The sequence below is a fragment of the Genypterus blacodes genome, unplaced genomic scaffold (assembly GCF_046128005.1).
Source record: "Genypterus blacodes isolate CSIRO-AG114 ecotype Tasmania unplaced genomic scaffold, CSIRO-AGI_Gbla_v1 ptg000133l_1, whole genome shotgun sequence".
Classification (NCBI taxonomy): domain Eukaryota; kingdom Metazoa; phylum Chordata; class Actinopteri; order Ophidiiformes; family Ophidiidae; genus Genypterus; species Genypterus blacodes.
In genome coordinates, this window is record NW_027466935.1 from 55,058 (window position 1) to 73,306 (window position 18,249).

Here is an 18,249-nt window from a genome sequence, read left to right on the forward strand (position 1 = left end):
TCTCCTACGCTATCCAAGTAAGAAGAACCTTGAACATTCTTTTTTCCATTGCATCTGATTGAAAGCCAACATATGCTTAAGCAAAGGCCAGTCACATAAGTCATGCTATTCAAAAGTTTGAATTCATGAAAGGTTGGAAAGACAAAACTCGCTGCCTCTTCTGTTTCAGGGATCTCATCTGTCTGGACAGTTAACAAACACAGGCAAAAATACTGCTGACAGAATCAGACAAGACATCAAATAAAGATGAGTGAATTCTTTGTGGTGCTTGATCCCGTCGTAGGAGTGTGAGCGGCGAGGACGGGGACGAGGACGGAGACATTTTCTCTCAGGGACAAGTGGATGGACAGACAGGGAGACTGGCCCAGTTATCGTCGCTGTCTGAAAGATGAGTGTGACGCTGGGTTTGGTCATTACATACACAGCATACTGGAGACTACCCTGCATAACACACGCACACACACACACACACACACACACGCGATGATTAATTTGTTCTTTAGCTGTTAGTTTAGGCTGTGCTCTAATAAGCTATTCCCCTGATATACTGGTAATGCAGAGAGGCGAAAGTGAGACAGTAATAAAATGTTAATCATATTTAACGATTGCGAGCGCTGCGGTAGCTTGAGTGTTGCCTGGAGTGACCATCCATCAGTCACATTACTGCCAGCGCCATGTCTACATTAACCATAAATGATGAGGCCTCTGATGAAATATCATCTCACCGTATCTTGTTCCTTAGGAATTGCTTGTCGAGCGTGACGGAGCATCTAGTCCAACGAAAACTATTTATTTATGTCATGGAAATGCCACCTGAAGCCTGGTAAAGCATTGTGGTACAAACGTTTACTCTGACAATCACCACCCACGCATATGTACGTGTAAATGAGGCGTCTAATGAATTCAAAAATCAACACTAATCATTTGAAACGGCGTTATCAGTGCGATGGCTAATGCCGACTGAACGACTGCTGCTTCACATTGACAAACGACTGGAAGACTTTTATGAATGAGGTTCATGAGTGCTGACTGAATGCTACAAAGTTGAGGACCAACTGCTTACTCCTCGTGGATCGCTGACCTAAACTACATGAGCGTGTGGAGGATATGTTGTCAATCTTATAGGCGGATCAATCTCAAACACTGCAGTGAGGAAGAAGAAGAAGAAGAAGAAGAAGAAGAAGAAGAAGAAGAAGAAGAAGAAGACGTTTACATGCCTGTCCTTTATTCAGATCATCATGTAAAGACATAATGACACCGATGATGCAATGTCCTGTCATCGCTGGGAGCATTGTAAAGCGCATGTAAACGTACCGAGCGTTGTGAGGTTTGCCGCTGCCGCTGTCCCCTGGAACCAGAGGGACGTCAGCCAGCGCTTTACAGATTGACAGATGAATGAAGTCATTGTATAATCATGACCTTGGCTTTGTGTTTGATGTTGTCCTGCCGAGTCCCCGTCTGGCTAACCCAAAGTCGCACTTCATCCCACCAGTCTCTGCATTCATGAACCTATTACTAACATTTAATTTCAACACTTAAAAATTCAGCATCTTCTTCTGCCTCTTCATACTCCTACACTCAGCCTGATGAGACACCAAGGGTATTTTAGAGTCTACCTTCAAAATCCCTATGACTCCTCTGGCTGGAATGTCTGGAGTTAAGGACACCGGCCACTGATCCCCGCTTCTGCGATAGATGATGTATGTGGACAGAGACCGTGTGGGCCCCTTTGGATGAACGGCTGACCCGTTACGCAGATCGATCGGCCCACGAGAGGAGAAGCCCGGAGCTCGCCGGGCAGCCCGTCAATAACGCTCGACCGTGTTTCACTAGAGCCACAACATGCCCATTATATGGACAGTGGAGAGGCTGTTTTGACAGACGTATTTGCTCTTGTGCTTAACATAGCTTATGAAAAAATCTTTCCACTGCCTCCGTACGTGTTTCCATACACGTTTTATATGCATCAAGTGGCAAGGGCGGTCAATAACTTAAAGAGTCATAGTGGTTAGAAAATACAAGCAGAAAAGCGGAAGATTCAAAGGAGTTGCAGAGAGAAAGCAGCCAAGAGCCGAGCGAACAAACAAAAGACATGGAACAAAACGCCAAGGAAGTTACGCTGCTCTACTCACAGGAAGTCTGTGAGCATCTCATGACCTTGCATGTGTTTAGGGCGTGTTCATCACAGAGAGGTGTGCTGCATGTGTTCCATCCTGATATCACCACTTTGACTCTCTGCTGACTATAGCCGGGATTATTCTACCTGTCGCTCTGAACTCGCTTATGTCCTCCTGGTACAGAAAATAGGAGAAAAGTCTAGAATCTAGAAGAATCTATGGAACTCTCAAGAATCAGATAATGCCCCACACACCTGCTCACCAGGAATGGTAACTGAACAGCCCCATCAATGGTGAAGAAATTGCATAAGTAGGGTAAACAGGGGGGTCATGTAAGCCCACCGTCAGACCAGACCCCTTCATTCACAACTTCCACCGGGGTTCAGGGCTACGCTGTTCTTAAAAACGCTTTAGAATGCTAATTTGATGGAGACGCGTAGTGCTGTAAGTGATTTTGTAGAAAGTATCGATGCGGCCACATGCATTAACCTCCACGCAACTCTGGCGAGAGACAAAACAGCAGTCTGACTGAACAAAAAACGGCTCGGTAATGAACAAGATCTTTTGAAAGAGCAACAAGGGATAAAGAGGGAGCCTGTTCGCTGCGGAGAAGAAAGCAGTAAGCGGCGCATTCCGGTAAATCACAACTAATTTCAGCCCTGCTTGACGTGCCTTCCAAACTAGAAACACATGCACTGCCTCCCCTTTCTTTTCTTTCCTGCCACAGTCAGCCCACACTTTTCATTGGCTCAATCCTGCTCTCCCTCCATTTCTCTTTCTTGTGATCTACCGAATACTAATGCATATGTGAGAACGCAGCTTGAAGGTCCAGTCGCTTCAGAGCCACATGAGCTATAACTGCGTATGCCTTCACTCCATCTTCAATCTGTGTTACGCATCATATTTCAACATTTGCTTCCAATGTGCTGAGCAGTTGACTCTTTATCCAGCTGTGTTGATAAATCACACGTAAAACTAAGGCGTAGAAACACTCTTTTTCTTCACAACAATGACAGATTATTGCCACAGGCTTGTGGTTGTGTACTTTATGTAAAAAGAAAATCAATAGCATGTTTGATATTTGTGTCAGTATTAAAGTAATGAGCAGCCGTGGGGCTTATTTTTCTTTGGCATTTGACAAGATTCCAGTTGTGCAATACCTCTTCACACACAAAATGCTGCGACAGTCAACTTCTGCCAATATATTGACATCATTTTTGGATGTCCTGCAAAGACAAACACAGCTGAAAACACATTTTGTTTTCAGATTTCCGATTTTTGCTCACCTGTCACACGACAACAACCCAGATAATTAGTATTGTTCTGTACAAAACACTGCTAAACCGCACAATAATACAGAGCCCACGTCAGATAAAGGCGACTGACGCGGATGATGAAGACAACCCAAGTCTCCCCTCACTCTTTCTATTCATTTAGGTGATGTCTGCTATACAAAAGCCACAATTTCTAGAGAAATCGCTTGAAGACTGATCTTTGCATTGTCGGTCGCAGCTTCCGTCCTCTTTTCCAGTCTTTCCTCTGCTCCCGGGGTTAAATTGATCCCCTTCATCTTATCCTCCGCTTCCTCTCTCCCTTCATATTCTCCACCCCCAGCCGCGTCCTGCTCTCTCCGGCTCTGCGTGCGGCGCGAGACATCTGGTCGGCCCGTGTCGAGCCTCTTTTCAGGCGATGGAGACCCTGAATGAGGTTAAAAGAACTTTGCAGAGGCCTTATCTTACTGTGAAACAAGAGGAAGTGACTAACCAACCTTGGTTCTTACAAGTCCACCATCAAAATTGTTTGATTTCCTTAGAGGCGAGTTTCTCAATTATTTGGTATACAAACTGTGTCTCGTCAATTCTCTCGTCAGAGTTCTTCCTTGAACAAATAAGATATTTTGAAGAAATGTGCGATTACCCTGGGTGTAAAAATAACACAAAGAGATTTTAGGAATCTTGTTCTCCTTCATTAAGCCCACAGACTACGCAGCGTCTTTTCCTTTTTTTCTTTCTTTTCTTTTTACTGTGCTTGTACTAATTACACCAGGGCATTCTTGGCTTTGTTCTTGAAACAAGACGAAGCCTTCCCCTCCGGTCTGCATGGGCTCACTTTCTATGAAAATGACTGAATTGTTAAAGACTCTGTAAGTGTGCAATGTTCAGCTCCACCCCCACAAATGGTCATTTTAGCTGCAGCATGACTACGGCACTTAATGGCAGCAACAATAATAACTATAATCATATAAAAAGGACCGTATAACATGAGTCAGTATTCTAAATCTCGCTGACACACATCCATTAACCACACACACAAATGTAAAGCGGAACACTAAAGAAACTATGGAGTGCTTGTGAGCAGAGTGCTAAAGAAAACAGGGGTGGGGGAGATTTTGCTAATCCTTTGAGCTCAAAGACGAAACAGAAGAGTCAAACCTTAGCAAACTGCTGTTGGTGCAACTCAATATTTGTGCTGGTTCCTTGTAGTCAGGGTCTCGTTCTGCACCCATCACACACATACAGTAAACACAATGGGCCAGAACGGAGCCAATTATTCTCTCCACTTAAGTACAACGATGAAAAGTGTTTTTCCCCATTTGGTACATTAAAAATGTCCTCTTTTAACCGCAGATACAATCCAAATATTTTCTCTTTTGCCTGTCTCTTAGCAACTGAAGAGCAGTTTTCCAGTGACATCAGGGCAGAGAGAGAGAGAGAGAGAGGGAGAGAGAGAGAGCGAGAGAGAGAGAGATTTTTCTCTTAAGGACCGGGGTTAGATTTCAATGAAGTCAGGCTTGGGTGGAAATTTTTGAGCGAGTTCAATCGGAGGACTCGAGCCATTACAGAATTTGGTGCGAGAGAGGAGCAGGGTTGCAGCTTTTGCAGGACAGGTTGACAGGTTGACAGGTTGAATTGAACACACCGCAACGTGTAAGTCCACGATTGGACGGAGAACTCTGAAATAGTGTGCGGGTGGTCGAGAAAAAGTGTCTGGTTTCCTTCGTATGCTCTTCTTCCTGTCTGCAGTGGAAGTTTGCAGCCTGCATTCCTGTCTTGACGTTGCTTTGGCTGCGGAGAGATGTTAGGGATATTGGCCTGGATGTGCGCTGGTCTGACATCAACGCAGGAAAAAAAAACATTCTCGCTCACCGAGGTGTGTGTGTGTGTGTGTGTGTGTGTGAGAGTGAGTGTGTGTGTGCAAGCGTAGGCATGTGTGCGTCATTACCGCCGATCATTCCTCCTGCGTCGGAAGAGCTTTTTGGTGTGTGCGATCTCAGCCTCATTAGGAAGGGGCGGGAAGACCTGCGGGGAGAAATAACAAGATATGTTAAGATGCTTCACCACTGAAATGAAATGCAATGAAATGAAATGCAGCAGCGGTATTTATAAATATGAAGAAACCAGTGACAGCAGGTGGCGTTGAAACCACTTTCAAACTTGACAATTGAGACTTTTTCCTTTCCCACTGTGAGTGCAAAAGCCTGGAAGCATCAACGTCATGAAGTATGAAGTTATGCTCTGTACTTCATACGAGAAAGGTTTCATTCCCGGCTGTGCTGCTATAGAAATAGCACCCTACAGTTTGCTATAATGGCCATATACTGTATATAGCATGTGTGCGTGTGTGTGTGTGTGTGTGCGCGTTGAGAGATCAAAAGTTCAGATCCGAGGTCTGCTTTCATGACCGGTGAATTTCCATCATGTAATGACATCACTGTCTACTTCTCTCTTTATTGGATCTAGCAGCAGTCATAGTGCATATTTGGATGAATCTGTCCCACTCAATCCTCCCTCTTCTCTCCTCTCTCGGCGGTACCACCTCACCTTATGTCTTTTCCATTGGAGCTTTATATGTCACAAGAGACTCTGCACAGTCATGAATAGAACCCAGGGAAAGAGGGGGAGATCTCCAATAGAAGTGAAATATTTTGCTATGCTGCTATAGGCGTCGGTCTTTAATCCACTGGGACTGAATTCATGGGTACATACACGCTTGTGACCGTCACTGCATAACATTAAAACATATAACACGTAAGCCGACGTAGGGTTCCAGGTACAAATCCCCAGAAAAAAACAATTTGAGGCAAGTGGGATTTCTCTGTCCTCTACTTTTTCTTCCACACACACACATACAAACATCTATTTGGAATGGCAGAAACGTATATACATTCAAATGAGTTTGAGAGGGAACTTGATATTTGATAGTGGCGCTCTCGCTAACCTACTTCACTCTCAGCAAGGCTGCCTGGGGATTGTGGGAGTCTTATAGAATCCAGATGTGAGGGGCAGTAAGTATAGGGAGAAGGGGGCGACGGAGGGCACTGTGTTTGTGTGGCACAGTAACACACAGTAACACACCCCCCCTCCACGCACACACACACAAAGGGAAACACGCGTCTCTTAACACAAAGCTTTACATTGAACGGAGCAATTTAGCAGACATCACTGAACATGTCTAGACCCCCCGAGACTTAATATCTGTGAAATTCTGCTTTTTTCCCCCCCCCCACCGCAAACTTCAGCTGTTAAAAACTGGAAACATCTGACGCGGAGAAAAAGTGGGCGGAGGTACGCGGGAGAAACGGAGGAGCGGCTGCATGTTTAGCTACTGTAGCTTTCCTCTAGGATATCATTAGCAGCAATTCTGCCTTCAAATGGTAACCAGATGACAGAAAGCACACACACACACACACACCCACCCACACACACACACACACACAGAAATGTTGCTTGTCATGAACCGTGCACAAACAAGCACAAATGTCTGTTATATGTACAGTATATGTAAACACAAAACACTACACATATTTAACTAAACCGTTAAACTGTACTATTGAACTAAACTACAAACATTTGAGATTGTTTTTAACTATGAAAAGTGCTCAACAAATAAAATGTATTATTATTATTATTATGTCATGTTTTGCAGTAAAATAAAGCAGAATTCCACATTTCTTAGATCACAGGTCTATGAAGAAAATACACCCTGTATAACAGACTGCAATGTGATTCACAGTCATGAATGAACTCAAAATGAGTCATTATGAGTGAATCACAGCTGAGGACATGAGGTCTGTATAATGTGACGCATGCAGTGACGGACACAAAGTAAAGAGAAGAATGAAACCATTCCTCCACCACCAAATAGTGGCGGATACACAGTTACTTTTTACCTGCTGTCGGTGTTAAACGTGGAGTTATTCAACCGCTAAGAAATGAGCCTTTTATCATCTCGAAGAGCCTCCAAGTGCCTTTCAAATGCTGCTGGAGTTTGGTCAGGGAGGGTGAAAACACAAAGTAGATCAGGCCCCTGGTGTGCACAGTATGTATTACAGCGCATGTGACAAACACAGAGGGAGGAAGTGAGCGATGCAGAATTCTGTCTGCGGCCCGGCTGTGTGCGAATACACTATCTGCAGGTAGCAGCCCAGCCAGGCCAAGATCAAAGAGAGGCGTGTGCTGTCCTGGTCCCCTGCCAGGCGACCTCTCACCCCGCGGCGGGCCGAGCCAGTCCTGTGGACGTGACGAGGACGGGGTGGGTGCCTTCGCTGTGTGTGTGTATGTGCGTGTGTGGAGGACGGCAGGACGTATGGGGATAAAAGGAGACAAAAGAGAGACTGCCTATGGATGTGCGTCTATAGCTTACGTGGGAGACGAGACTGGAGGAAGAGTTCGGTCTCTTTTGAGTGATTTTACTGGATGAAGGAGAGTTTGACCGACTAATGTTGTAGGAAATTGAGTTCCAGAGGGAAGGAAGTGGCAGGAAAAAGCCCATCTCCCTCCTGATCTGGTCGTCTGTTTGTGAGTGAAAGACGGAAAAATAATGAGCAAGAGAGGAGTTGGAGGAACGGTTCCGTCTGAATACACAGCGCTCTGCATGTGAAGTGTGTGGGCTCGGGGTGTTGGGAATACCGTTACCAGGTGTGCTTAGAATACACAGATTTGTTTCGGCCTCCGCTGAGTTGACCGTTGATTAGATGCTTCAAGTTTTGTGTGTGTGTGTGTGTGTGTGTGTATTATATCCATTATGTGCTTGGGTGTGTGAGTCGGCCACGGGAGGAAGTTTGTGTAGCCTGTAGCGATGCTGGGAGTGTCACGGGTCACTGGGAGAGGCTACCTGAAACACTAAGGGAGAGGATGTGATCCTACTTTGACTCTGCCCACAACATCCATTTACCAAAGCAGCCGCGCTTAACTCATCAACAAAGGCAAAAGTGGTAAAGTGCCTTTTGTGTAAAGCCATAAGTGACCGATCCTCCGCTTTATAGGCCCCATAAAGTAACATGTAAAGCTTGTGTATGAAATAGCTAATGCCTCTGGGTCAGGTAGTCACTGCTGATGCGTTCAAGTACACTGTGAAAAACCATTAATAGAACTTTCCCTGCAAATAGCGTTGAAAGTGAAGTGTGCGTCTTCCTGTCTTTTCCACTGCACAACAACTCCGCTGCGATGCTCAGAGCTCTTGCTGTCTGCGGGCCATTGTTTCTCCGAGCTTATTTATGTGTGTGAGGGCCCAGATGCCAAATCCAATAAATTTTAAAGCTGCCCTAGGGACGGCATTATAGGACAGCTCATCGCGAGCGAGACGGCGTCGGGGACGAGAGCGACTGTAAATACATCGCGGCGAAGCACGTCAGAGACAGACAGAGAGGCTGTTTCTGTTCCCCCCCCCCCCCCAATTACTTCCAACCAGCTTAGGGAAAACACTGTTTGCTGTATTTTCACATTTGTGTCATTTATAAACAATAGGAGCCGGAAAAATTACACATCAAGAAAAACTGAATAGATTCTGCTTCTTCTTTATTGAAGGTCTATTATATTGAGTTTGGTTGGTGATGGTTTGGCGAAAAGACACAAAATCGAGGCTATTTTGTATCCTTGAAACGATATGTGTAATGTTATACAATCTGGTGTTGATAAATGAAAATAACCTCACTGAAATAGTACATTTATCTCTAAACAGTTGAAGTATTCCTCTGTAAGAAGTATAGAGTGTGTGCAGGCTGTAGAATCTATACTGTGGAGGATTAATATTGGAATTTGGCTTCTTTTGACAGCCTTAACACACACTATTCTGTGGGCTGTTTGTAAGTCACCGTGCAGCTGTTGCCTGTCACAGTACAAACAGAGAGAGTTTTTCGAGCTGCCACTGACACGTAGGCTAAGCGATGGGTGATAAGAGGCAACCGCGTGAGGTCCTGACACCCGAGTCTCATTTAACTCCTGATCTAAAGCCGGAGTCTCGGCGGTGCAAAGACAGACACGGCAGCTACATCAAAGGACTCAGGTGTGTCGCTACAGGAGATGAAGCCAACATAGGATCAAAGTGTCAGGGAGTGAGGAGGAAAAAGAAAAAAAACTGGCCGTACCCTATGGAAACACAATTATGGAACGGCCGCTCCAGCGACAGCAGGTGTCGCATGATTACAGCTCGGGCTCCAGCCATCTCTCTGAATGATGGAGCGAGACTTCAATCATGTGTGGGCTCTGTTTTACAATACGATGACAGTCACCTCATTTTGTCGCGGCAGATGGTTTGTGTGTGCGTGTGGGAGCTGTATTTGTGTGTAACACCCAGATCACCTCAGACCCTTACAGTGAAAAATAGAAGAAGCTTAAAATAGGTTTAGGATTGCGAGTGGATGCTTTAAGGTGAGTGTAGTAAAGCATGTGTTCCCCTCCCCAGCCCTGTCAGAGTCCAGGGCAGCAGAGTGTGTGCGCAGTGGTGATTAAGCCGCTATGTGTGCGGAGCCAAGCAGCAGTAGGAATTAGGGACAATCGCAGGAAGAGACCGCAGGGAGGGGGCTGCCGGTCACCGTGACCCTCCAGATATTGTTCTGCTGCCCACCAGCATTTCGAAGGATGGAGGGGAGGAGTGAAGGACGACATGAGGAGAGAAGGGAAAGAGAGAGAGAGAGAGAGAGAGAGAGAGAGAGAGAGAGAGAGAGAGAGAGAGAGAGAGGGGGAGATTATGTGTGTGATGTGGTCATAATAGGAAAAATTGGAAAAGGAAGGACTAAATGGAGATGTGGTAAAGGAGACATACACATGACAGAGAAGAATGTGTGTGAGATGAGTAGTAACATATGGAAAACAACCCAGGGTACTGGACAAGGATGAGCTAATGGGAGTAAATCGTGCGAGTGGAATGCAGGTCTTGGACAAACTGACAGCTGACTGACAGACTGCCAAAAAACAAAACAAAACAAAAAAAAACCCCAGCCGCCCACGCCGCCCCCAGCATCCCTCCTCCGTAGAGCGTCCTGCTCAGCAGCACGTACACTTCCAGACGAAAAGGGGCCAACCAGTCTGTAGCATCTCGGCCCCAGACTCCTTCTTTGTTCCCCTGTTAGTTGGACGGCTTTGTTCGCCGACCGCAGACCGGATGTCTCCTCTCTGACTAGTCATGTTCTCGTTCGCGTGAGTCCCAGCCTGCCCTTCTGTTCCCTCTGTGGTACCCTCCCCTCTCAAGTACTCTGGCGCTGATGATGCGGCAGAATACTCATATTTGTGAAGTGAATTCTGGTGCGAGTACTGTGTGGAGAGTAGCACGTGCGTAGTCAACCCAGATTGGATCACTGAGGACAATGGTTTACTGCGTTAATGTTGGTAACGACTTTCCTTTGAGAGGGTACCAAGATGGGGCGAACTCTCGTGGCCACGTTCCAGAGATCCCTGGTCGTCGTTATGATCTGTGCACTTGATGGTACTGAAGTAACGTGATCTTGACAGGCAGTGTGACCTCGAGGGGAGGAATGTCAGGTCGCAGACATTCATATACTGTACATTGTGTGGAAACAGAAGCGCCCAAGAGACTCCAACACCCACAGGGTAAAGGATGTTATGATCAAATGGAAGAAAGAATGTATTCAACTGGGGCTAGGATGATGTCTGTGTACCTTAAATTAATATATGAGAAATGTATCCTGTCACATACACCCGCTCTCCTCTGCACGTACTCCTTCAAGACGCGCATCACAGCTGACATAACGGCTTAACGGGATATATTTTCACGAAAATAAAAGCACGGCGCCTAACACACAACGCATTAAGGTGACTATATTTGGAATTAAACAAATGCTGCTCGGATGATTGCACACGAGGACGCTCGTATGCGCACACAACTGTGTCTGTCGGAGCATCGAGGGGTTTGCTGACAAGATCAGGCTGATGAGCCAGGCAGCGTGAGTGAGATGAAGCATCTGTGCTATTTGTCACTAAGGGACCAGATGGTAAGAGAAAAGGACTGTGTGGTAGAGCTGCACACGTAAATGAATTAAAATCAAAATTACGAGATGAAAATTGAATTAATTCCAGGCCAGGAGCTCTTTACTGCCTTTATCTGCTCCATCTACTGTATTTGTCAGGTGTAAAATAATACATAGATGGCAACAACATCTTGTGTAGACACGGGGGCAGAGCTGCAAAACCTGGAAAATCCACCCCAAGCTGCAGCAACACCAAACAGTGGGACATCGCACTGACTTCATGTGTTTACAGCTTAAGAAAAGTGTTCGCATATGTTTATCATATCTTGGATCGAGTCAAACTCTCGTCTGTAGAGGAAAGGCTCCATGCAAATGTAACATTCAGTGGTAAACTGTTGCTGGGGGTCTTCCAGTGTGGCTGCCAGACAGCACATAGCCACACCTGACACACTCACACTGCCTGTGGGGCTCGTATACGGCGCTCATAAGTCTGAGATGCTCCTCAGTGAGTATAAATACAGATATATTGAAGGCGTGAACACGGTGAGACTAAAGAGGAGGCTTATGTTTGTTTAGACTGTGCAAACAAATCGATTAACAATATATGAACGGGCCTGACTGGAGATCATTTAGTCACAGCCTTTTCTTGACCGTGTGGAACATTGTAAACAAATTTAAATTTAGGTTCGAGCCAAATTTGATTGTTATCCTACAATATAATAATAGCAAACTGGGACTGGGACTTTCACTTTGCAGCTGCGATGGCCATTTAAATAACTTGATATTATTTAGCCATGTATCTGTGATGCCAGATATCGAATACCAGAACTGCTTACTCAGCAAAAAAGTAGGTTTTTCATTTTACATTCATTACCTTGATTTTTTTTTCTTTTTCTACCGGCTATCTACTGGCTTTCAGGACCCTTTGTAAGTCTGGCTTGACTCCGCAGATCAATAATTAGCCCCGTCATGACAACATAATGACTGTGTGTGAGGACGGGGTCAGCGTGCGTTGCTGTGTGTGCAGGTTAACATTCCAGAGAGGCTGACAAAGGAGCAGAAGAATCTGAGGCCAGAGGGAGGAAGCCCTTTCTCACCAAGTTTCTCACACGCCAACACACACACAAACACACACACACACACACACACACACACACACACACACACACAGATGAGATGTTTTCCACATCCAGAGGCTATTTGTAAATCTATTCTGGCTCCTGGAAAGGGGAAGTGGATATTGGCAGGACGTGTGGAATGTAGATGGGGACTTTGTGTGACGTTGCCTCGGTGTGCGGTGGTTGTCGGTGCAGACTAGGGAAGAGAGGTATAATGGTTGCTGCTTGGTTACCTTGATTATAAGGATACATCCCCTGTGAAACAAAAATGGATCCCTCCTGTTAAACATGCAACAACATTACCCTACACACGCTTCTTCTGCACTACAGGAGATTAAAGTTTGACCTTATTGATGAGAGGGAAAAAAGGTCCACGTGACACTAAAAGCAGCAGGCAGCAGAGGAGAGAGATATAAGATAAGATAAGAGAGTGTTCCTCACTCCACGCAGAGAGCACGGGAGGAGGTGCTTTGTGTGTGCGGGTTTCCTCTGCTGTGAATCTTCACCGGGGAATAAGAAAATCACACCTGTCATTGTGTAAAAAGGTTTTTGTGCTTAAAAATTGAATCTATTTAATCTTTCATCAGCTATAAAGTCTTATCTGACCGGGGGTGGAAAGGCCTGGGGGCTGTGAGGCTGGTGCAAGTCACAGACGGTTTCCTTACATATGGCTTCTGTGTCCCAGTACCCACCCGTAGTTTAACTCAAGCATACAGAGCCAACATAATATGTGGCCCAAACTTTCTTTTGGCTCAGTAAGAATGAACGGAAATGGCAATCCTGGCTCGCAAACTCCAAAATGAGGAAGTAAACACAGCCATGCGACTGTACTAGAGGCCGAGAGTGATCTAGAGCTCTCTTGGCTCAAACACTATGAGAAGCAAAACACACCTCAGTTCAGAAGCCAAGAGGGGAAGGAAAGAGGAAGACGTTTTTGACTGAATAAGCAGGGCAGGAAAAAAAGGTGACATTCGTGACCGAGAGTGAACCTGGCAACCCCAGATGGATCACACAATGCTTTGGAAAACACAATGGTTCATTTAGCTTTCCCTGCCAAAGGACTCACAATTAACACAAAGTTACCACCAGTTAAATCCACACCAACCTTTTTAATTTCAGTCATAATTTCCATACGTACTTAACAAATAAAGACGACTAAAACAACAAATTAATATTGAAATCTCCCCTTTATATCATTAGAAGAGAACTAGTCTTCCCACTAATCTCTAACCCTCACCAATCTCTATGGATGAGCTCAAGTTTGTTAACTGTTGTGTCTACAGATCGCCAGCAAGGGCCAGTATAACGCAATCTCTTTCTACTTTCCACTCACATGAAGCTCGGTGACTGACCACTAGGGGTCGCCAAAGCATCATATTTGGTCCACTGCTTTCATTTGTTACTGCATATGACAACAGTAACTATTTGACTGATCTGATTCTTTTCTGATGAGTTTATTAGATGTAGAAAATATTCTTCAGCTGAAAATAAATCCATAATGATCCATGCCATCATTGCATTTTTAATATTACTAATCATTACTAATATAATATTATAATTTACTGAAAGTGAAGCCTTGAATATAAAGCAAGATTTGCTCTATACTCAGGGCAAGGTGTGTGCTGTGGGAGTATATGTTGGAACAACTGGTCTCTTCAGTGTACTTACATACTTATTGCCACTAGGGGTCACTCTCTGACAACTAATAGCTCTGTTACTTGTGTCAAATCAGTGTATACCTTTCATGGGAACTGCTGTGTAAATTTCCATTATCATGAGGAAAGGAGGGAGCATTTAAATAGACATTCAGTGAAAATGTGTAACTTACAGAGCGCAGATGGGGTAAGAACCTCTCTATGTCGTTCATGTCAATGCCGTCATCTTCCTCAAACTTGGTTTTGTTCATCCTGAGTGGGGTGGGAGACGGTGATCATTAGTAAATTGGAACTATTGAGGAATCATCTTGCTGTGACATGAACCGGCTCTATTAGTGACATAATTAGGACGGAAAATGACAAAACAACACATAGCGACTTATTTGGGACTCTTCTAAAAACAAGAGACACAATGATAATACTGAACATAAAACATGAAAGGTGCAGGGCAGCCCTAGGCAGACCTTACCCCTCTCTGTCGATATGCGGCAGGGGCTTTGACGTTCCTCTGAAGTGTTTCCTGTGAAAGTGACTGAAGTCCAGCTTTTCTGGCTGCACATCCCAGCCTGCACCACTGCAACAAAGACACCAAGACAAACCCAGGGTCAGAAACCAGCAGCATAAACACAGGATCTGCTCAAATGGTGTCACAGTAACGCCACTGAAATTGGCATTAATCAAAACTCTGTGTGTGTGTATGTGTGTGTGTGTATTGGCGAGTGGGGATGTATGTGATTAGAAGTTTTAACTTGCATAAACCTAGGCAGGAGAAGCTGTTACCGTGGCAACCCTGCCTCCAGTACCACTGATTCATGTCTCACTCATTTCCTTTTCTATTTTTTCTCCACCAATTTTCCGCACATGCACACACACACACACACGCATGAACACACACACACACACACAAAGGGACTAACCTGCATTGTAAGTAACCTGCAATCCTTTCAGGCCCAGTGTTGCAGAAAAATGACTGTGACTTTGCAATCCAGTCTCTTGAGGCCAAATGTAATCTAAACTTGGCCTCTAGGAGAAGCACACTGAAACTAAACACTGCTGTGTTTTTCATTGGGACACACTGTGCAGTTCTGCAGTGTAGCTCACTGTCTAACTTTTGGGACATCTACAATAAAAACAAGTTTTCATCCGGGTTCACTGGGAAACCTTGGCCGGCCAAAGCTTCAATCAAGTTTCTTAAAATCAGAAACCGGCTTGAAATACATGAAATAAACTCAAAATCATTGACAGGGAAATATAAAGAGCGATTACAGCATCCAGACCGCATGAGACTGCACCTACCCGTGTGAGTCCATTGTGTTGGCAGCCCAGATGTCTGTGCCCAGGATGTCAAAGGAGCAATCTCTGTTTCCGTTCTGCATGACACACAAGGAAGGGAAAGTACAATCTGTGAAATACAGCCAGTGTAACTTAACTTACCTACAAAAGCAGCTGTGATCATATCTGCTAATGACAGACTTTCAATAAAGCAGAGCTGATCTTGTATCTAACAATTACTAACACCAGTGGAATGACTCTACATTTGCATACACATTTTCTGTTGCTAAGAATTGAAGATATGGCTAAACAAAGCTGGAAAAAATATTAGTTTTCTATAATAACTGAATACATATTATGATGAGCTGAAAGATGTTATTTATCATTCTACACATAGAGCTGCATCCTATGTGTTTGTTTAACACACACACACACACACACACACACACACACACACACACACACACACACACACACACACACACACACACACACACACACACACGTGTACCTGTATCATGGCAGGGCCTTTGAACTGATTGTTTCGGCCCCGACTGCCAGAGCGGGAACCAGAACCTGGTCTGGACCCTGAACTGGGCCTAGACCCTGTGCTGCCATTACTGCTGTGCTCCCACTCATCCTGGATGGGGAAAGAACAGAGAGGAATAAGTCAGGAAGGGGGAATAAATGGGGAATTACGTGAAGTTAAGCAAAAAGTATTTTAAAACCATACAACAAAATCCACATGACTAAAGATGGTCCAAGTTAAGTCATGTAGATACACAACTTCACCCAATTCTGTACTTCTAATGCTTTAATAATTGTAAGTGGGGTCGCCTACACCTTCTGCTAAAAGAACATAATACATTTATAATAAATATGAGATCTTAATTATAGCAAATCATCACTCAAGACTAATGCTGTTGATTTAATGTTGCTGCCGTCCTCTTCAAGAATCCCAGGGGCTCAGCAACCCAAAGCCACTGCAGATTGTCTGGGAGAGACAGGGAGTGTGTAGGCAGACATAAGCTACACACACACACAAACACACACACACAAACCTTAAGGAACCGGTTTTATAATTCATGCAGGGTTACTCATTCAATAAGCGTCTCCAGCGTGGTAACATCTTGTGCTATTCATTAAAAGCATACTTTGTCTTGAGCGATCCCCGGCGGGTGGATGATGATGAAGCTCCAGGGAGCCTCATGCATTAGCGCAGAACACGGTGTGAAGATGACTGTGCACTTTGAGAGCCGTTATTAAATTAACTGCCGGTGATTTATGTGTGTTTTTGGTGCAACAGAAGTGTTCTCCTTTGATCAGGACATATTAGAGTCTAAACATTGAGCTATTCATATTTTTAGAGTAGAAATAGTTAAATGTAGAATATCTCTGTACCTGGGATTTGTTCAATTTACTTGATAACAATTTCATGCTAGCTCTGTTCCTTGTGTTGGAGATTCTAAACTCGGGTGGTCGATCGGGTTTACAGGGAAATGAGCACGACCCTGGAAGTGGAAGGAAGTGGAACGGACACATACTGGTTTGGATGAGCCTCTCCCCCTTGAAGACGACCAGCTGCCATCCTTCTTGTCAATGCAGTCATCTGTCCACTGAAGAAAGGGAAAACGCAAAAAACGAAAAATGGAGGACTTGTTTACACAGCGATAAATAAAAGTGGACAACCATTTTAGCTTGAATTGGATTTTCTGGGCATTTTGTCTGAATCCAAATGCACTTTCATCTAATCTAACAGTCTCTGGGCTATTTGGAGAAAGTCAATGTCACAGCGGTGTGTTGACCTTTTTTAAAGCAGCAAGAAGAAGAGGATCCCAGGGAGGAATATAGAGCAGCAACGTGTGCAGGTTGAAGTCTATGAGGGCCTCATTTCTATTGACTTACTGAGTTATAACCTTTAAAACATCAACTTTAAATTCAGTGGCTCACAGCTTTGATAGATATTATGGGATAGCCTTGCTTTATAGTTCCAGAATAGCTTTATAGTTGTAAACACTGACCCTACGCAAGTTAACATTAGGTGAGGAACCTTTATATTCTATACATCCTGACACACCTTCTTTGATGGTTTGTATACATTGTATGGAAGTTATAGACTTTTAATAGAAATAGACAGACGCCATCTTGTCAGGCTCATGAACTTGAACTTAAATGTGAAATGTCTCAGTTGCCGTTCATTTGGTGCTTCGTCACTTTGCCAGCTGACATTTTCCATCATTTCCTTAAAGCACAACCACCGCCATCAAACTATAACCTACAACTTTGACAGTAAGAACACATTTAGCCCTAAAGGCCCAACTAGCCCTGTTAGCTGTTACAAGCGTGTCATCCATATCAGTAACGGGGCTCCAACCTGCGGCACTTTGACACCATTGTCCAAATCCACGTCTCCGTCCGCCTTGTCCCCCAGAAGCCCCTGCACCTGATACTCCAGCACGTAGCTGTCGATGAAGCGCTCCAGCTCTTCGATTTCTTGCGAGCGAGAGCTCCCGGCCTCAGACGATGCAGACGCCACGGAAGTGTTCTCCATAGCAACCGGCTCCGGCAATGAGCGGACGGGGAGGAGGGGGGAGGGAGGGAGGGAGGAGAGTGACCTGTGCGGGGAGGAAGATGAGGATAAAGAGAGTGAGTGAGTGAGCGAGCGAGCGAGCGAGCGAGGTAGCTTAAAATGGAAAAAGACTGCGAGGGAGCGACAGCACACACACCTGCATCCATGTCTACTTTATGGTACAGATGATGACCAAACAGGCATAAATACAGTTCATCTGTTTACAGTTCATTTTTCCAACAACAAATTGTAATAACAGTATTTCCTCCTCACGTGGAACTCTCTTCCCTGTGACACGCATCGCAGCATCAAC

General features: G+C 44.8%; 1 protein-coding gene across 1 annotated transcript in view; it reads right to left on the bottom strand.

The window, feature by feature from the left end:
• The window catches only part of ctif (CBP80/20-dependent translation initiation factor), a 38,860-nt gene that overhangs the window by 13,528 nt on the left and 7,083 nt on the right, over window positions 1–18,249 (bottom strand). Inside the window, exons 2-8 of the mRNA XM_076163996.1 lie at window positions 17,742–17,982; window positions 16,912–16,983; window positions 15,879–16,007; window positions 15,392–15,465; window positions 14,565–14,669; window positions 14,269–14,347; window positions 5,340–5,416 (exon numbers count right to left, since the gene is read on the bottom strand). Coding sequence (XP_076020111.1) covers window positions 5,340–5,416; window positions 14,269–14,347; window positions 14,565–14,669; window positions 15,392–15,465; window positions 15,879–16,007; window positions 16,912–16,983; window positions 17,742–17,918 — 713 coding nt within the window. The 5' untranslated portion in view covers window positions 17,919–17,982. The remainder of the gene's footprint in view (window positions 1–5,339; window positions 5,417–14,268; window positions 14,348–14,564; window positions 14,670–15,391; window positions 15,466–15,878; window positions 16,008–16,911; window positions 16,984–17,741; window positions 17,983–18,249) is intronic.